Source organism: Carcharodon carcharias, chromosome 7, assembly GCF_017639515.1.
Source record: "Carcharodon carcharias isolate sCarCar2 chromosome 7, sCarCar2.pri, whole genome shotgun sequence".
Lineage (NCBI taxonomy): Eukaryota > Metazoa > Chordata > Chondrichthyes > Lamniformes > Lamnidae > Carcharodon > Carcharodon carcharias.
The window spans coordinates 16,744,494-16,761,840 of NC_054473.1; the positions used below are offsets into that span (position 1 = coordinate 16,744,494).

The 17,347-nt window shown below is 44.1% G+C and overlaps 1 protein-coding gene across 1 annotated transcript in view; it reads right to left on the bottom strand.

Moving 5' to 3' along the window:
- The window catches only part of LOC121280286 (twinfilin-2), a 118,165-nt gene that overhangs the window by 68,169 nt on the left and 32,649 nt on the right, over positions 1–17,347 (bottom strand). The window contains exon 2 of the mRNA XM_041192110.1: positions 16,818–16,895. Within this exon, the coding sequence (XP_041048044.1) occupies positions 16,818–16,895 (78 nt within the window). The remainder of the gene's footprint in view (positions 1–16,817; positions 16,896–17,347) is intronic.

The following is a 17,347-nucleotide window of genomic DNA, read 5'->3' on the forward strand; positions in this document are numbered from 1 at the left end:
TGGCTAAGTAAGTGCCGCTTGAAAACACTGTTGATGACCCCTTCCATCACATTTACGAGTACACTGATGGGGTGGTAATTGACCAGGTTGGAGTTGTCCTGCTTTGTGAAAAAAAAATAATGTGGGACAAAATTAATTGGCATTTGGAAAGGTATGGCTAATAAATTTCACTTAACTTGATCCAGTTCTTTGATGAATTAATGAGGTGGTTGATGTGTATTTAGACTTTCTAAAGGCATTTGACCAAATGGTAAATAATAGAATGTTATAAAAATTACTGCCCATGAGTAAAGGGACAGTGGCATCATGGATACAAAATTGACTAATGTCAGTGGTGTTCCCCATGGGTCGGCATTAGGAGCACTGCACTTTTTGATATATATATTAAAGACCTGGATTTGAATATACAAGACATAATTAAACAATTTGCAGATTATATGAAACTCGAAAATGTAGTAAACAACGACGAAGATAATAACAGACTTCCGGAGGACATAGACTAGTGAAATGGGTAGACGTGTGGCAGATGAAATTTAATCCAGAGAAGACATACATTTGGGTAGGAAGAATGAGGAGAGACAATGGGCAGGATTTTCCATATAGTGGATGGGCTCTGCGCTGTCATTTTATACGGGCGGGCCAATTAAGGCCCGCCCAGCATAAATTACGGCTCCTGAGATCAGTGGGAAGGGGTGGGCAGTGGTGGGTGGGGGGGGCAATGACCACCGAGTCCAATGGTGACCCGGCGGCCTATTCAAAAATGGCGCAGGCAGCCATCCTAAGGCTGCCACTGATTTTGGTCAGGAGCACGATGGAGAACATCCTTGGAGAGCAGGCCAGGCAGGAGGGCAGGTCTGCGAGGCAGTCAGTCCCGAGGTTCTCCAATGAATGCCTTGTGCCCTTCTCGAGGAGGTGGCAGCATGCCGTGAGATCCTGGTACCAAGGGATGGGAGGAGACCCTCCCACCTAACAAAACATGCCTGGGAGGAGGCGGCAGTATGGGTCAGCTCCTACGATGTGGTGAGACGCACCTGGGTGCAGTGCTGCAAGCAGTTTAATGACCTCTTGCGACCGGGAAAGGTGAGTACCCTGTTGGCATAGGATACTTAGCACAACAGTTAGTTTGCACACCCCCGCCCCCCCCCCCAACTCAGAATTTTGCTTTTGTATTCATTCATTCACGGGATGTGGGTTTTACTGGCTGGGCCTGCATTTATTGCTCATCCCTTGCTGCCTGTGAGAAGGTGGTGGTGAGCTGCCTTCTGGATCCGCTGCATGTGGTGCAGGAACACCCACAGTGTTGTTACGGGGTGAGTTCCAGGATTTGGACCCAGTGACGGTGAAGGAGTGGCAAAACATTTCCAAGTCAGGATGCTGAGTGACTTGGAGGGGAACTTCCAGGTGCCCTTGTCCTTCTAGGTGGTAGTGTTCATGGGTTTGGAAGTTCTTAGAGTGTGAGTGGCAGATGTGATGGAGGCAGCATCTGGGCAAGGGGGTCAGCCCTGGCTGGAATGAGTGTATTGCGGTTCCAGGATCATGAATCTGATGAACCCTGCAAGGTTTTCCTCAGGTGGGGGTGGCAAGGCTGCAATGGCAATGCAGGTAGAGGGCAGACTCATCAATGCTCCTCTCTCCTTTCAGGAGAAGACAGCACACAATAATGCAGAGCAACTGCGTACTGGAGGAGGGCAGCCCCACCTTATCATCATCACCAGATACGAGCAGGAGGCACTGGAGCTTGAGGGGCGCCATGCGCCCAGGTCAAGCGGCTACGGTGAGGCTGGGGTGCCACTGGGAGGTAAGAGTGCAGTGCACTGAGGTCACAATGTTGTCAGTGCAAATATTCCACTGTTGACTGTATATTGATTTCAGCCTCCAACTTGGGATCCCCACCGATAACGGAAGGAGGAGCAAATCCTGCTCCGAGTGCCAGGCATGCACACTAACAGTGTAATGACTTCAACTAATCAAATGTCCTTGTTCTTCCTTTCAGCCTCACCAAAGCACACCCAGACTCAGGAGGCTGAGGGACTGGCGCTGACGCCTGAAGGCACAGAAGACATTAACGCACCAGTATCATACCCTCTCAGCCAGGCAGGCACCAGCGCAGATACGAGCACCTCGGTGGGAATAAGATCGTTGGCGCACAGCAGTGAGGGCACTTCACACTCGCTTGATGTACAGGCAGAGGCAGAGAGTTGGCGCACGAGCTGCTTGTCATCTCTGTGGGCTCCTCTCAGGTTGCTCCGAATGACGGCAGCAGCTCCTCTATCCCTCTGCCAGTGACCGTGGCATCTGATGGCTGCGGCGACTGGGGAGATGCCATCCATGCCACTGGCTGCTACCTCCCAGTCAGGAACAGCACAAGCTCCACGGGCCAGATGATGCCCGCCAAGGTCATTAAGGTCAACAGGACAGCATAGTGAGGAGGCTATCTCCAATGCCGGTGCCAGCGATGGGGCAGCACCTAGACATAACACCCGCAACGGTAAACGTAAAGCACCTTAGGCTGAACATGGGCTAATCACTTGTGGTTTTCTTTTACCCCACTCTTAAGTTACTTTTAAGTTGGTGTGCTGTTCAACAACTTTTAATGTACTTTGATTTCTGTATGCCAAATTGCCAATCATTAAATGTTTTGGTTCTCAATAAGCCTCTGGGTGCTCCATTAGTTCTGCAGGTGAAGGGGAACCCATGATGTTATGAGTGACTTGTTTGTCATTGAGCTTTATTGAAATGGCACATAGTCCATGTTGCTGACCATGCAAATGTTGCTCTCAGGTACTGAGTATGGAGCCGGCAGCCCTGGCATGTGTTGGTGGTTCATCTTTGGTAGGCTAGCTTAAGGAGCGTTGGATCAAAGCCTCCCAAGTGTCCCTACCTCCCTGGTGGTTGCCCAGGTCGGCATCTATCCCCTCAGTGTTTTCCTGAGCACGCTCGTTCTCGGACTCACTACTGGACTCATTGTCTGCTGCCAGAGCAGCTGCGTCTACATCTTCTTCCTCCACTGTGTCCCCACTTTCCAGCACCAGATTGTGGAGAGTGCAGCATGCAACCACTATCAGTGACACAAGATCTGCGGGATATTGCAATGCCCCCGAACGGTCCAGGCATCTGAAGCGCATCTTGAGAAGATTGATGGTTCTCTCTACCACTGCCCTTGTGCAGGCATGACTCCTATTGTACCGCTGCTCAGTCTCTGTTCTTGGGTGGTGAAGGGGCGTCATGAGCCACCTTTTGAGGGGATAGACCCTGTCCTCCAGCAGCTATCCATCCAGCTGCGCTGGAACACTGAACAGCCTCGGCATCTGGGAGTGTGTCAGGACATATGCGTCATGGGAGCTGCCTGGGTGCCTTGCACAGACTTGCAGGATCTGCATCCTATGGTTACACACTATCTGCATGTTCATGGAGTGGAATCCCTTCCAGTTGACGAACGCTCCTGGCTTATCCACTGGCACCTTGATGGCCACGTGTGTGCAACTGCTTGTACCCTGGACGTGGGGGAACGCAGCAATCGCAGCAGAGCCTCTGGCTTGTTCTGCCTGGCTGGCCTCATCCGAGCGGTAATGAATGAAAATCAATGCGCGCCTGAACAGGGCGTCTGTCACCAGTTTGACACAACTGTGGACAGCTGATTGTGAGGCTCCACAAAGATCACCCACCGACCCCTGGTTAAAGCTGGAGGCATAGAGGTTGAGGGCACCCGTGACCTTCAGCTCCACTGGCATGGGATGTCCACTCACATAGTTGGAGCTGATCTCAGGGCCGATCATCTGACAGATGGAGATCACTGTCTCCCTGGAGAGACGGAGCCTCCTTTGGCACTGCACCTCAGACATACTGAGGTTGCTGCATCGCCGCCTGTAAACCCTGGCAGCAGGATAGTGGTGTCTTCCCCGGCCCCTTCCGCCTTGGACTTCCTGTTGGCCCTGTACCCCTTGTACCTGTCCTCCCACAGGTGGCTCCCCTGGAGGTGGAATATGGACTCCTGGCCTCCTCCCCCTTCTGGCCCTCCCTTCCTCCTCACAAAAGAGGTGCCTCTAGTGGAGACCACAATCCCCATTCCCAGGGTAAGGGAAGGCTGTCCGATACCTGAAAGGCCCCAAGTGTTATGACTCCTCCAGAGTCCTGAACTGAAGCCTGTTCTTTCTGTCAAAGCTCTGAAGCGAAATGAAGTTGTCCTACTCACACAAGCAAGTAATAAACTAAAGTTCTAACAACTCGCATTAGCGAGCCCACTCACCCCTCTTATCCTGCCCGTGGATGAGGTTTTTAAAAACGTGGCCTACCTGCCTGCCTATTGCGCCCATGCGACGCCATGAAAATCGCAGGGGCTGCGAAAAATCGTCTTCGATTGCTGCCTCAAGGGCCTTAACTGGTCCGTTAATTAATGGTGGGCGTGCCTCGGAACTCATAGCGCCCATCTTCCGAAATATCGCGACAGCGCACAGTGATGTCGGGACACACGCCTGGTGTGTCAGGCCCACCCCCGCAGGCTGTCTAGAAAATTCTGCCCAATATGATCAAAATAGTATCATCTTAAAGGCCGTGTAGGAAGAAATACCTGGGAGTGAATGTACACAAATCTTTGAAGTTGGCAGCACAAATTGAGAAGGCTATTACAAATCATTTGGAATTCTTGGCTTTATTAATAGAATACAAAAGCAAGGAAGTTATGCTAAACATTTAAAAGAATAGTGGATAGACCTTAGCTGAAGTACTGTATTCAATTCTGGGCACTACACTTTGGAGAAATGTCAAGGTCTCAAGAGGGTGCAGAAGAGATTTATTAGAAATAAGGTTCTTCAATTATGTAGAGAGACTGGAAAAGCTGGCGTTATCCCGAGAGTAGAAATGGTTAACATGAGATTTCACAGAAGTGTTCAAAATCGTGAATGGATTTGATAGAGTAAATAAGGAGAAACTATTTCCAGTGGCAGACACAGCAAGTTGTTGTGGTTTAGAAGGCACTGCCTGAAAGAGTTGTGGAAGCGGATTCAACAGTAACATTTAAAAGGGAAACTGGATAAATTTTAGAAGGGAAAAAAAAACAAGGCTATGGGGACAGAGCAGCAGAGTGGGATTAATTGGATACCTCCATCAAATTGGCTTCAGAGGCTAAATGGCCCCTTCCGTGCTGTATCATTCTACAATTCTATCAGGTTGCTTGAGTATCAATTGTCACCATTTTTTTTAAACAGTGACTGCTTGCAAGGCGAAGTAACTGATCTCCTGTTCACCTCCTTGTTTTGAGATCTGGCATGTTAGCAGCGCAGCATCATAAACAGATGTCAAAGCAAATTCTGTTTCAGTCTTAGGTCTAGACAGGCCGCATTTCAAAATTATAGGAAATGAATTCCACTCTGTAACAGGAGCTTGCTCGGGAAAGCTGTTGTCAGCTTGCTGGAAGCATGAGAATTAAACTCAAGCTCCTAAAAAGGTATCTCCCAAGATTCCTGAACTTTTACACCTTCATAGATTATCACAGTGTCATGTATGTGTACACAATTCAAATTAATGAACCAACAGGTTTCTGTCAGAAGGCGCTATGAAAGCTTGGTTGTTAAAAATGTATATGAGATCCTTGGTTTTATAAGTAAAGGTGTAGAGTAGAAAAGTAAGAAAGTTATGCTAAAGCTTCATAACAGCACTAGTTAGGGCTTAGCGGAGTATGGGTAATGTGTTCAATCCTGAGCAGTAGACTTTAGGATGGATGTGAAAGCTTTGTAGAGCTTGCAGAAGAGATACTAGGGGTGAGGGAATTCAGTGACATGGAGAAGTTGGAATTGTTCTCCTTCGAGGAGGGAAGATTAAGGAGTACTAGAGAAATTTAAATTTCTGACTAGACCAGAAAGAGACAGGAGTTTAACCTTGAAATCCAATTAGAATAACTATCCATTTACATGTGTTCAGTTTCTGAGATTCTGCTACATACTCATAAATTTGGATCATCGGCACAATATACAAGAGAAAAAATTATTATTTCTGACCATTATCGCATTTTTTGAAAATGACATTGTTCAAAGAAAGAAACATATTGTTCTCATTAGAACTTGCCTATCTCAAACACAGTTGGAATCAGGCCCTAATTACGAGTAATCTTAGAAGGCTAAACTGTTGAAATAGCAAGTCACAAACAAGCTGACTTTGAAATTTTGAAATCAGCTGAGATGTGGTCCTTAATGTGCAGCCAACTATCACAGACATCTTTCAAACTAAAGTGAACAGGTATTAAGGAAACCAGTTTTTCGTTGTGTTTCATTTTCTCCAAATGTACTGACCCAAATTTGACATGATGTTAGTGCTCATGCACATTAACATTTTCCAATATTTTCTTCAGGCACATGACCAAAACTAACAGCCTCAACTAATGAAACCTCATAGGAATGGAACCAGGACCTTCTCAAAATCTGGCATCAGAAGGCAGTATAAAAAGGTAAACCTTTCATTTAAAAATGGTAATACAGTTATATGTAATTTATTCAGTTGAATTTAATGAGTCAATGGGCAGAATTGTTCCAGATTTGGAAAAAGTGCAGTAGCGGGCAGGAAAATTGCCATTTTATCCATCGGCTGCAAGGTGGGTTTTCATGCCGTGTCGTCCTATTCCTGCCTCATTAATTATGCAGCCACAGGAAACATGCCATCTCACTGGCAGGCAGCCTCCGATTTGCCTGCCACTCCGTTACCTTGCCATTTCCTCACACAGGGCGCAATACTTAAACTGCAGCTGCGTGCATGCTTCTCAATATTTGCAGCTCAGGACTGCTCCAGTGAAGACATGGCCCCAAAAGCCAAAAAGAGTGCAGCCCCCCCAATTCAGTGACACATCCGTGGGATGCCTTCTGAATGCCGTGGAGGCCCGCCACGATGTCCTCCATCCCCGCTCTGGCTGCAGGAAGCCCATCAGTCTCACTACTCTGGCTTAGGAGGTGGTGGCAGAAGTGGTCTGTGCCAATTCTGCGCACAAGAGCCCAACCATCCAGTGCAGAAAATGAATGAATGATCTCATCAGTGTCACCAGGGTAAGGCAGCCATCTTATCACTCGAAACTCTCACACTCACAAGGCCATCACATATTCACTGGCATCTCACCCATTGCCAGCTCAAGGGACATCACCACTCACTCTCTCATACACACCCTTACATCTCCATCTGGCCTCATCTCCTTTGGAGGCTGCTTCCTCAGCCCTCACCACCTTGAGGCCAATTGCAGTGATCACCAAGTGCCCCCCACACATCCTGGGATACCGTCCTTCTCCAATGCAGCCCTCGCCCTGCAGCCTCTTCCCTTGCCTGAGGCCACATCTCCCCCTTCCTCAAGCAAGCCCTAGCCCTGCAGTGGTTGAAACGCTACCCTGCCTTTCAGCTGATCTGGTACGTACAGTCCTGCCAGTGAGCCACCCTAAAAGTGATGTGGTGCTGCCTGAAGCAAGGTAGACAAACAAACCTTGAAGTCCCGAGTGAAGTGCAACTCGCCAGGTACATGTCGCTTATGTATAGCTGTGATGCCACAGGTCATCCAGCATGAGGGGATGATCCCGACGAGCAATGCTTATAATGAGATGCTAAAGTATTTAAATTAGGTTTCTGATGTGTGGCGGCAGGAATCGTGACCCACCATTGATGGATGGAGCGGACAATCACAAACTGGTTTCACGACGGCGTGAAACCGATTTTCGGCCTTCTTGCCATATTGTCCACCTTCCATGACGCCTGACACTAATGGGTCCAGAAAATTCCAGCCAATATCTCATTTATCAATAAATTGCATATTTGGATCAGGATTGCCAGAAGTCAAATAAAAACAGTCAATTTGTAAACCACACCACAATGGGCAAGAATAGAAACACTGAACAAAAACAGAAAATTAACAACTTGTAAATGTACTGTTGCTTCCAAGTGAAATGTAACAATTATTTATTGTGTATAACATTACGAATTGGACAGGGGAAAAAAAAGTGGGTGAAGGCATGGGTCATTATAGTTTAATGTTCACACCAGGCACTTAAGCAGAATCACATTACTCAAATATTCTGTCTTAATGCTGTTCCTCCTCCCTTCTTGAACAGGAGGGAAATGATCCATTCCACATGCATATTCATTATGCTGCTACTTGGTTGAGATATCGAGATTCAAAAGTGAAGTGTGTGAAGAAATTTGCTCTCTAAACAGTTTTCCCTCAGATGATACATAAGAACATGAAACCGAGGAGTAGGCTACATGGCCCCTCGAACCTGCTCCATCATTTATTATGATCATGACCGATCTGATTTTGGCCTCAACTCCTTTCCTGCTTGTTCCCCATAACCCTGGACTTACTTATAGATCAAGAATCTGGCTATCTCAGCCTTAAATGTATTCAATGACTCAGCCTCCACAGATCTCTGGGGTAGATAATTCCAAAAATTTACCACCCTCAGAAAAGAAATTCCACCTCATCTCCGTCTTAAATCTGTGACCCCTTACTCTGAAACTGTGTCCCCTTGTTCTAGATTCCCCATGAGGGGAAAACATCCTGTTAGCATCTGCCTTATCAAGCCCCCTCAGAATCCTATATGCTTCAAAAAGATCACCTCTCATTCTTCTAAACCCCACCTTTCCTCATAAGACAACCACTTCATCCCAGGAATCAACCTAGTGAACCTTCTCTGAACTGCTTCTAATGCAAGTAAATCCTTCTTTAAATGAGAAGAGCAAATCAGTATGCAGTACTCCAGGTGTGGTCTCACTAATGCCCTGTACAGTCATAGCAAGACTTCCCTAGCTTTTTATTCCATTCCCTTGCAATAAAAGCCAACATTCAATTTGTCTTCCTAATTACTTGTTGTACCTACTCGCTTTTTGTTGTCTTTCATGTATGGGACACACAAATCCCCCTGTACCACAGGATTCTGCAGCATCTCTCAATTTAAATAATATTTTGTTTTCTATTCTTCCTACCAAAGCGGATAATCTCTCTGTTTTCCATGTTCTACTCCATCTGTCAATTTTTTTCCCACTCATTTAACCTATCTTTATCAATTTGCAGACTCTCTGGGCTGAATTTTTAAACCCCGAATGGAGGTGCAAGCACAGAAGACCAAAGGCATGAAAATTCATGCTGCTGGCCGGCACCATCCCGCATCCAGGCCATTTTTCCCAGAGGTGGGATGGGGGTTGTGGGGAGGTGGGTAGGCAGCAGTTTTACTTGCCACAAGTTTTAAACTTTAAAAAGTTGGAGAGCGGGCACCTCTATCTTGAGGCTCCCTCTCTCTTACTTACCTGAAAAGGCAGACTGCTGCTTCTTCAATGCTGGAGGACCTCCTACTGGCCCTTCAGTTTCAAGACCCTGCCCGCTGTCCTTAATTATATGGCGAGCCTGTTCTCAGCGCCCCTAATTGGCATTTGAGGAAAATCATTGTCAGGTGACTGTTTCTCCCACAGTGTAGACTTCTGACACCCATTTGATCCTGATGTTAGGGTCCCAAAGCCTGAGAGAAAAATCCTGCCCTTTGCGCTATCCTCGCTACTTGATTTCTTATGTATCTTTGTATTGTCAGCAAATTTGGCCGCAATACATGCAGTCCCTTCATCTAAATCATTCATATAGATTGTAAATAGTTGAGAACCTAGAACTGATCCCTGTGGTACCCCACTAGTTACAGTTTGCCAACTTGAAAATAGCCCATCTATCCCTTCTGTTTCCTGTTCATTAGCCAATCCTCTATCCATGCTAACATATTACCTCCAACACCATGAGCTCTTGTCTTGTGCAGTAACTTTTAATATGGCACTTTATCAAATGCAGTTTGGAAATCCACTACTTTATCCGCCTTGCTCATTATATCTTCAAAGAACTTGAATAAATTTGTCAAACATGATTTCCCTTCCATAAAACCATAGTGATTCTGCTTAATTATGTTATGACTTTCTAAACACCCTGCTACTACTTTCTTAATAATGGATTCCAACATTTTCGCAATGACAGATATTAGGCTAACTGGTCTACAGTTTCCTGCTTTCTGTCTCCTTCCTTTCTTAAATAAGGCGTTACCTTTGCGATGCAGCAGTGATCAACCAACTCAGTTCTTAGGGCAAAGTTGAATGAAACATCAATAATTTGCATTTATACAATGTCTTTAACATAGTAAAACATTACAAGGTGTTTCATAGGAGTTATCCAATCAAATCTGACACTAAGTCACATAAGGAGATATTTAGGCAGGTGACCAAAAACCCAGTCAAAAGGGGGTTTTTAAGGGACATCTTAAAGAAGGAAAGAGAGGTAGAGAGATTTGGGGAGGAAATTCCAGGGCTTAGGGCCTGGGCAAGACCAATAATAGGGCGATTAACGTCAGGGATATGCAAGGGTCCAGAATTGGAGCAGCACAGATATCTCAGAGGGTTATCGAACTGGAGGAAGTTTCAGAGCTAAGGATTGGTGAGGCCATGGACAGATTTGAAAACAAGGATGAGAATTTTAAAATCGAGGCCATAAGCCAGTGTAGGCAGCTGTGATGGTGAACAGGGCTTGGTGGAAGTTAGGATATGGGCAGCAGAGTTTTGGAGGATAACAAACTAGCCAGGAGAGCACTGAAATAGTTAAGTCTAGAGATAACAGAAAGGTGTGGATGAGATGAGGCAGGGATGAAGATGGGTGATCTTACTGAGGTGAAAGCGGGCGATCTTCATGAAGCAGAAGACAAAAAGATTCATGAATGGTTTCTGTCAGCCTTCTCCAGTTGCCAGCAAGAGAGATGGAGTAATTGGCTAGGAACGGAGATTGTGGCAAGACCATTCACTCTCCCCAATATTTAACTGGAGAAAAATTATGTTCATTCAGTACTAATTGTCAGACAAATAGCATGACAAATCAGAGACTGTGGAGGTGTCAAGAGAATTTGGTAATGAGGTAGAGCTGGGTGTCATTAATGTACACGTGAAGTATGACACATTCAGATAATGTTATCTAGAACCACTATGTAAATGCGAAATGTAAGAGGGCTATGAGCAGAGACTGCAGAGGCAATGTGGGAAGAAAGGCCATTGCAGGTAATTCTCTGGCTACGACCAGGTGAGGGCAGTTCCACCCAGTTGGGCATCGAAGGAGCAACTTTGAAGGAAGATGGTGTGGTCAACTGTGTCAAAGTTTGTAGACAGGTCAAGAATCAGGATTAGGGATAGGTTAACAAAGTCACAGTCAGATTGGGTTTCATTTGTGACTTTGATAATGGCTGTTTCAGTGGTGTGATGGGGAGGAAACCTGATTGGAGAGTTCCGAACATGACATTGCTCCAAAATTCATGTCTATTCATCTCTCCTGCAAGACTGCGGCTGAAATTTGAATTTCCCAATTAAAAGTCCAAGATAATTTGGAGTTTTGCAGTTACCATCTAGATAAAAGGAACTCAAAAGAACTTTATGTATGCTTCACAGCCCAAGCAAGTTGCAATGCAGAGAATTTTGAATGCTTTTCTAGTATTGTGATTGTTACCAGAAATGACAGCAATATTCAGTGCGGGAAAGATGTCATTAAAAATCTGGTTTAGATTAGTCTAGTTTTCCATTCTGTAAGACAAATATATTTTATTTTCAATTTGATCACATAATACTAGGTATATCTCACTCACTGCAACTAACAAAATATAAATTCTCTTCACAGATTAATATCTCATGGCTTACGTTAGCAAATACATATTTCTGTTACGGACCAGTGGATAAACACAGCTTAATATGGTGCTGTTATACAGACCAGTTAGTAAACACAGCTTACTGACGTAACATTACCTGGTTATTATATTGTAACCGGGTATTAATCTCTTTTCTTGTAGCAGGGTGGAAAATATACCAATCCCACAGTAACAGACCCACCTTCCCAGGTTACACAGGTGAGTAAATCTGGCTGGTCAATCATTAACAGTGTCCAGGAGTATTGCTGAGCTGCCTGGTTGAGCTAGAGGATAACTTGAATTTGCTTTATAGAGTTGACTTGGCTTTGAACTCTTATCACCAAGAATGTCACCTTGGAGCTAAATTGACTTCTGAGAAAGAATAAGTTACAATAATGATGGTTATTTCAATACAGTGGGGATACCAAGTGAGGAGGAGGATGAAAGTGTAGGATGATGTATTGGGGTTCAGAGAAAAGAGAATAAAAGTTGAAATCATGCCGCCCTCCCTCTGGAGGTGCCCCACAGCCCCCAATAACTTACGACATGGAATAGATGCATTAATATTAAAATTATTTACTCTACAGATTAATACAGTAATGCTGTGTAAAATACATAAAAATGCAAAACTTGATTATTAAATGTTTGATTTATAAAGGCTTTAATTTATCAAATGAGGAAAAAATTGGGGATGGGGGAAATTGCCTGATTACACCTCCATCCCAAGATAAAAACAGACTGCTACAGCCCTTCATGCATTGAAAGGGGGGAAAAACCCATTTTAGCCCGAGATAATATGAGCATAGCTCCCTCCATGCACGTTGTAGACAAATATTGAGACCCCATTCTTCTCCCCTGTTTTTGCTTCTCCTCATTTCAACCCTCTTCTCTGTCTGCTTTTCCTTCCCCCCCTTTCTCCCTATCCTCCCCATCTTCCCACTCCACACCCAAGCACTGCCACCCCCAATGAGGCAAATGTTGGTCTCATCTCTCTCCCTTTCTTCTTTTCTTCCTTTTCCTCTCTTCATACCTTCCTTCTCTCTCCTCCCTCATTCTCACTCATCTTTCCTCTTTCTTCTAAAGTTTTTGGAATATAAGACTGGCCTGTTGCAGAAGTGACAGACCTCACCAGAACATTGCTGAGACCATTATCCTCACTGGGAGAGTAATTAATGCTGATGGGGAAGATTTAAATTAATATGGTAAGGGGGAAACAAAAAAAAACAAAGGAAAGAAAAATGTGCAAGCAATGTAGGAAAGATAAAAAGGAAGTGAATAAACATTTGAAAAAGGCTGAGAAATGGGAATATGTGGATAGTTCAATCAGCGAGCTGACACAGCCACTGAGCCAAATGGTCTCCTTCTGTGTTGTAAAACTGTGTGATGTGTACAATAATGGATCTAAAATCTTGGATTTGTTTAAGATAAAGTCAATAGTGGGAAATGGTAATTTTTTTATTGGATGGAGAGCTAAATGTCAGTCAAATGGTTTCCTTTCTGCATGTATCTTCTGATCTTATATCCTGTTCATGAATGTGTGAGAAATGGTAGAAAGATATTCTGGGCGATTTCTGGCTATTGCACTGGCAAACATGTTTCCTATGTTATACACATTTGGAACCTGTTACTGAATATGTTGATGACTTATCTGTCATTGTCTTGAATATTGCCAAAGCTGTTGACAGGCTTCGTCATTGAAAGCTGTGAAAATCTACATCTAGAATAGATTTAAAGCAGAATTGGACAGGTATGGGTTTCATAAAGTTGCTGAGGGGAAGAGAGCTGCTGGGCACTAAAGAATGTCATTAGATGGTAGGAGCATTCCAAATCAAGAAATGGAGGCTGTTGATTAGACTTGAGAGACATGAAGTATCCATGGGTGGAATATTATGGCTCGCCCTGCACCCCCCCCGCCCCTCGAAGCAAAGTAGGCATGGAGCTGACCCTCTCCACGCCGGCCTGCCCTGCAGCAAAAGGACTGCAGGTGGGCTAAATGGAATATCTGCCCTTTACTGGGGAAGAAGTCCTGCCCTCGGGATCTGCCAGCCAATCCAAATGGCTGTCAGCTCCCATCAGTCCTGGCAGTGGCAAGAGAGCATTGGTAGACATTGTTGGGACTGCGACGAGGAAGCAGAAGAAAGCCCGTGGATCCCTGGAAATGGGTAAGTTCACGGTCTTGGGCAGGGAGGGTTTGGGCAGGTTAGGTAGGGGGTGGGTAGGGGTGGTGGGTTTAAGGCAGCAGGCAGGTAGGAACAAAAGGAGGGTTTGGGGGGGGGGGGGGGGGGGCCGGTTTCTATCTCAGGGGAGCCACACACTAATCTACAAAGAGCAGTTCCTGAAGATTGAACCCCCACCTTTCTTTCCACCCTTTGAAGAATTTGTTTAAAATAATGAGCTGCCCACTCCTGCCTGACTGCCCTCGCCAAACATTTTATGATGTGGGCAGCATATTATCACAGTCAAATGGCTTGGTAACAAGCTTAATTGACTGTTGATTATTTATTTGAATATGATGGATGCCTAGCTCCCACCCCCATTCCCCCCACCCCACTATTATGGGGGTGAGCTTGGGGGTGGTGGGCAGGAAGGTGTTGGGATGGGCACCAGCTCTATTTTACATGCCCTCTGCCGAAAACAGCCCTATGTCTTAGAGGAATCAAAAAGAACCAATCTAGTCTGTTGATGGGTGTGGAGAAGGCCAAGATGTTGTGAGTTTGCCACAGCATTATGAGAGGCTTTGAGCTATGAAAGGGCTGTTGATCGGAAAGAAGTTGATTTTAGAGTGAATTCATTAGCAAGAGAATGGATAAGGTTGGAGAATGCTGACGTGAAGAAGAAAACATTGAGAGGAGGGACCTTTGAGAGTCATCGAGTTTGTGGATAAGAAGCCAATGGATGAGCCAGCAAATACAACATAGATAGAGCAAAAGTAAGAAGAAACTAGATAGTCAGTAACATAGCTTTGGTGAGAAGTCATAGTGGTGGTAAATCCACTGTCCAGACCCCGTCAACAGCTTTGAAAATTTTCAAGAGAATGACAGATAATTTACCCAAGTCTTCAATAGCGGATTCCACAGGTGCATAATGTAGGCAACAAGACTATAGATGTGATATTTTTTGCCAAAAAATTATATAGTAGTCCTGAATTTTCAAGTGATGGATAGCTTGAGAATTAACAGCAGCTTCCTTAACTTTGGGAAAATGTAACTTGAAAACGGCAAGTGTCACAACAGAATGTTGTTCTATCAGCTGAGTCCAGTCCAGCCAAACCCATTAGCTGCACGCACTATTTTAAGCACAGCCTGCAGCTGTCATCACTTTAAGAGCAAGGTGACAAGTTCCATCATGTCGCTCAAGTCACCTGACATCACTACATGTTCAGTGCCCACCCTCACCACCCCAACCCCCTTCCCAATTCTGAGTTGCTTCATACAGCTATTTCACCATGGAGCAAATAAATCCCAGCAAAGTACATACTGTTCTGAATCTATGTTTTTCGGTGTATTGTAACAACAAGCTAGGCATCGATTAACAGAAAAATATCCTCTGAAATTTACTGATGCAATACTTATCCATATTATCTCTTAGTAACAATCAAAAATATCAGATAAAATAATTGATCGTAGAGAGAAATACATTGTAAAGAAAGATATATTGGACCTTGGTTCCCTTCTTCCTTTGTAGACTTCTCCCTGCACGATACAATCCTTTAGGTGATAATTAGACTGGTGAACTGGTAAGGTATCAGTCAATGCCACTTTAACTAGTCACCAGGAGATGGCATTCAGGGTGAGTTATACTCAGCACCCTTCACTTTCATAAGAGGGTGGGGTGGGTGGTTAATAGCAAATAGCTTGGATTGATCATGCATAGAACTGAGTGTTTGGGGAATTGCAAATCCACATCCTGACTCACCATGCACAACACATTGGTAAACATGTTACACCATTTGGTACATCTTTTTTAAAAAAAGACAAGTGAGTAGGATTTCCACCCCCCGCCCCACCCACCACCACAAAAGTTAATAGAATTTGACCTTCATATATAATATGACATTATGTAACAAGGGATGCCAATATGCCAGATATTAATTTAATTTGCCAGTCAAAGAATACATTCACATTTTATTTGCTGAATTTCAGCAATTGCAACTCCTCCTCATCATCTAAACTCTCAAAGCCCCATCACGAAATGAGAGAATGGATGTTATATAGGAGGACTGCAATATTTGAAAATGAAGCCCCTTGAAGAAATCTGATGTAATCTTTAAAAGCAAGTAGTATATTTTGTGCTGATTGAGTTGTCGATGTCAGATCAAGTACAGGGTATTCACAAGCCAAATTTAGCAAGGGTTAGATAGCTCTTGGATAAACCATCCTCTTCACACCATATCCAACCATATGCCTTTACATTGTCAGAGCAACATTCTCTCTTGCACCAGTATAACATTCTCCTTCTCTACATCAGCCATCTGAAGTGAGACTGATCATTTATTCCCATTTATAGTCTAATTGTGGCAGTTTTATCCTGTGAGCTGCAACTTACTGAGGGTGTGGATGACAGTGCTCAAATATATTTAGAGACACAATTTTAATTCCAAGTATTTGCATTAGATAGGAATACAGGCCTTCAACTCTCAACCAATCATATTAATCAACAACTTCTACTATAATCAAGATTTCACATAATTGGGTATTGAGGATCACGGATCACAGACTTATTTCATACTTAGCCACCTTTTATTTCCCAAAGGGGTTTCTGCATTGGAGAGAGAAAACTGACAGATACTGTGTCATAAAGTCGCCAGGCAGGAGGATCGTGAAAAGCTATCCATAATCTAAGTTTAGGCAAGGGTGATATATATGTCTGAGAAGCAACAAATGGGGCAACATTTAAAAAAAAAATACATTAAATGCTTAAAATGTTGCTCTTAAATGAAACTTAAAAGTACATTAACATTGTAATAAACTTGACTCAAAGGCCTACACCAGTTTTTAACTTCAACACGAGTTCCGTCCTCTTACTGTACTTTGTATACAGCATCCCGATCTATATAAATAAAGCAGCCGTGCAGATTCTTTCCACAAAGAATACCTACATTCCCAGCTCAATTACAGTTGAATATTTGGCCATAGTATAGTAAGAAAAACAGACAAAACTCACCATCTTTGATGATAACCTTCATAATGCGAATAGATCCATTGCGGGCCTTTGCAAAGAAGTCCTTCAATTCCCTGGTAGCTAGGAGAACCAGAAACATGTTGATTAAACAAAACCCAACAAACTGCTTTTCCCAGCAAAACTTGTCAACCAGCTTAAGCTTTACAGAGACTATTATGCTATGCCAGTCTGTGTGGTGGAAACTGTGAAGTACATAGCAAAGCACTGATGTTCTAAGACTCCAGTATTAGATACTGTGTGCATGTGATCAAGAGAACCTGATACCACCATGAGTGAACATAATCCCCAAATTTAGCTGGGAATGGCAAGACCAATGGAACAGCTCAAGTGATCGTTTATAATACATATATTTTACTTAGCTGTACAGCATGCAGCTCACTTAGGCTTATGGCTTTTCTTTATTTTAGTTAATTGAGACACAACAAACATAATTCTTGTGTTGTGCCAAATGCAACAACCTGCAAATAAACAGTACCTTCCACATAGAAAAATATTTTCAAGGTGCTTCACAG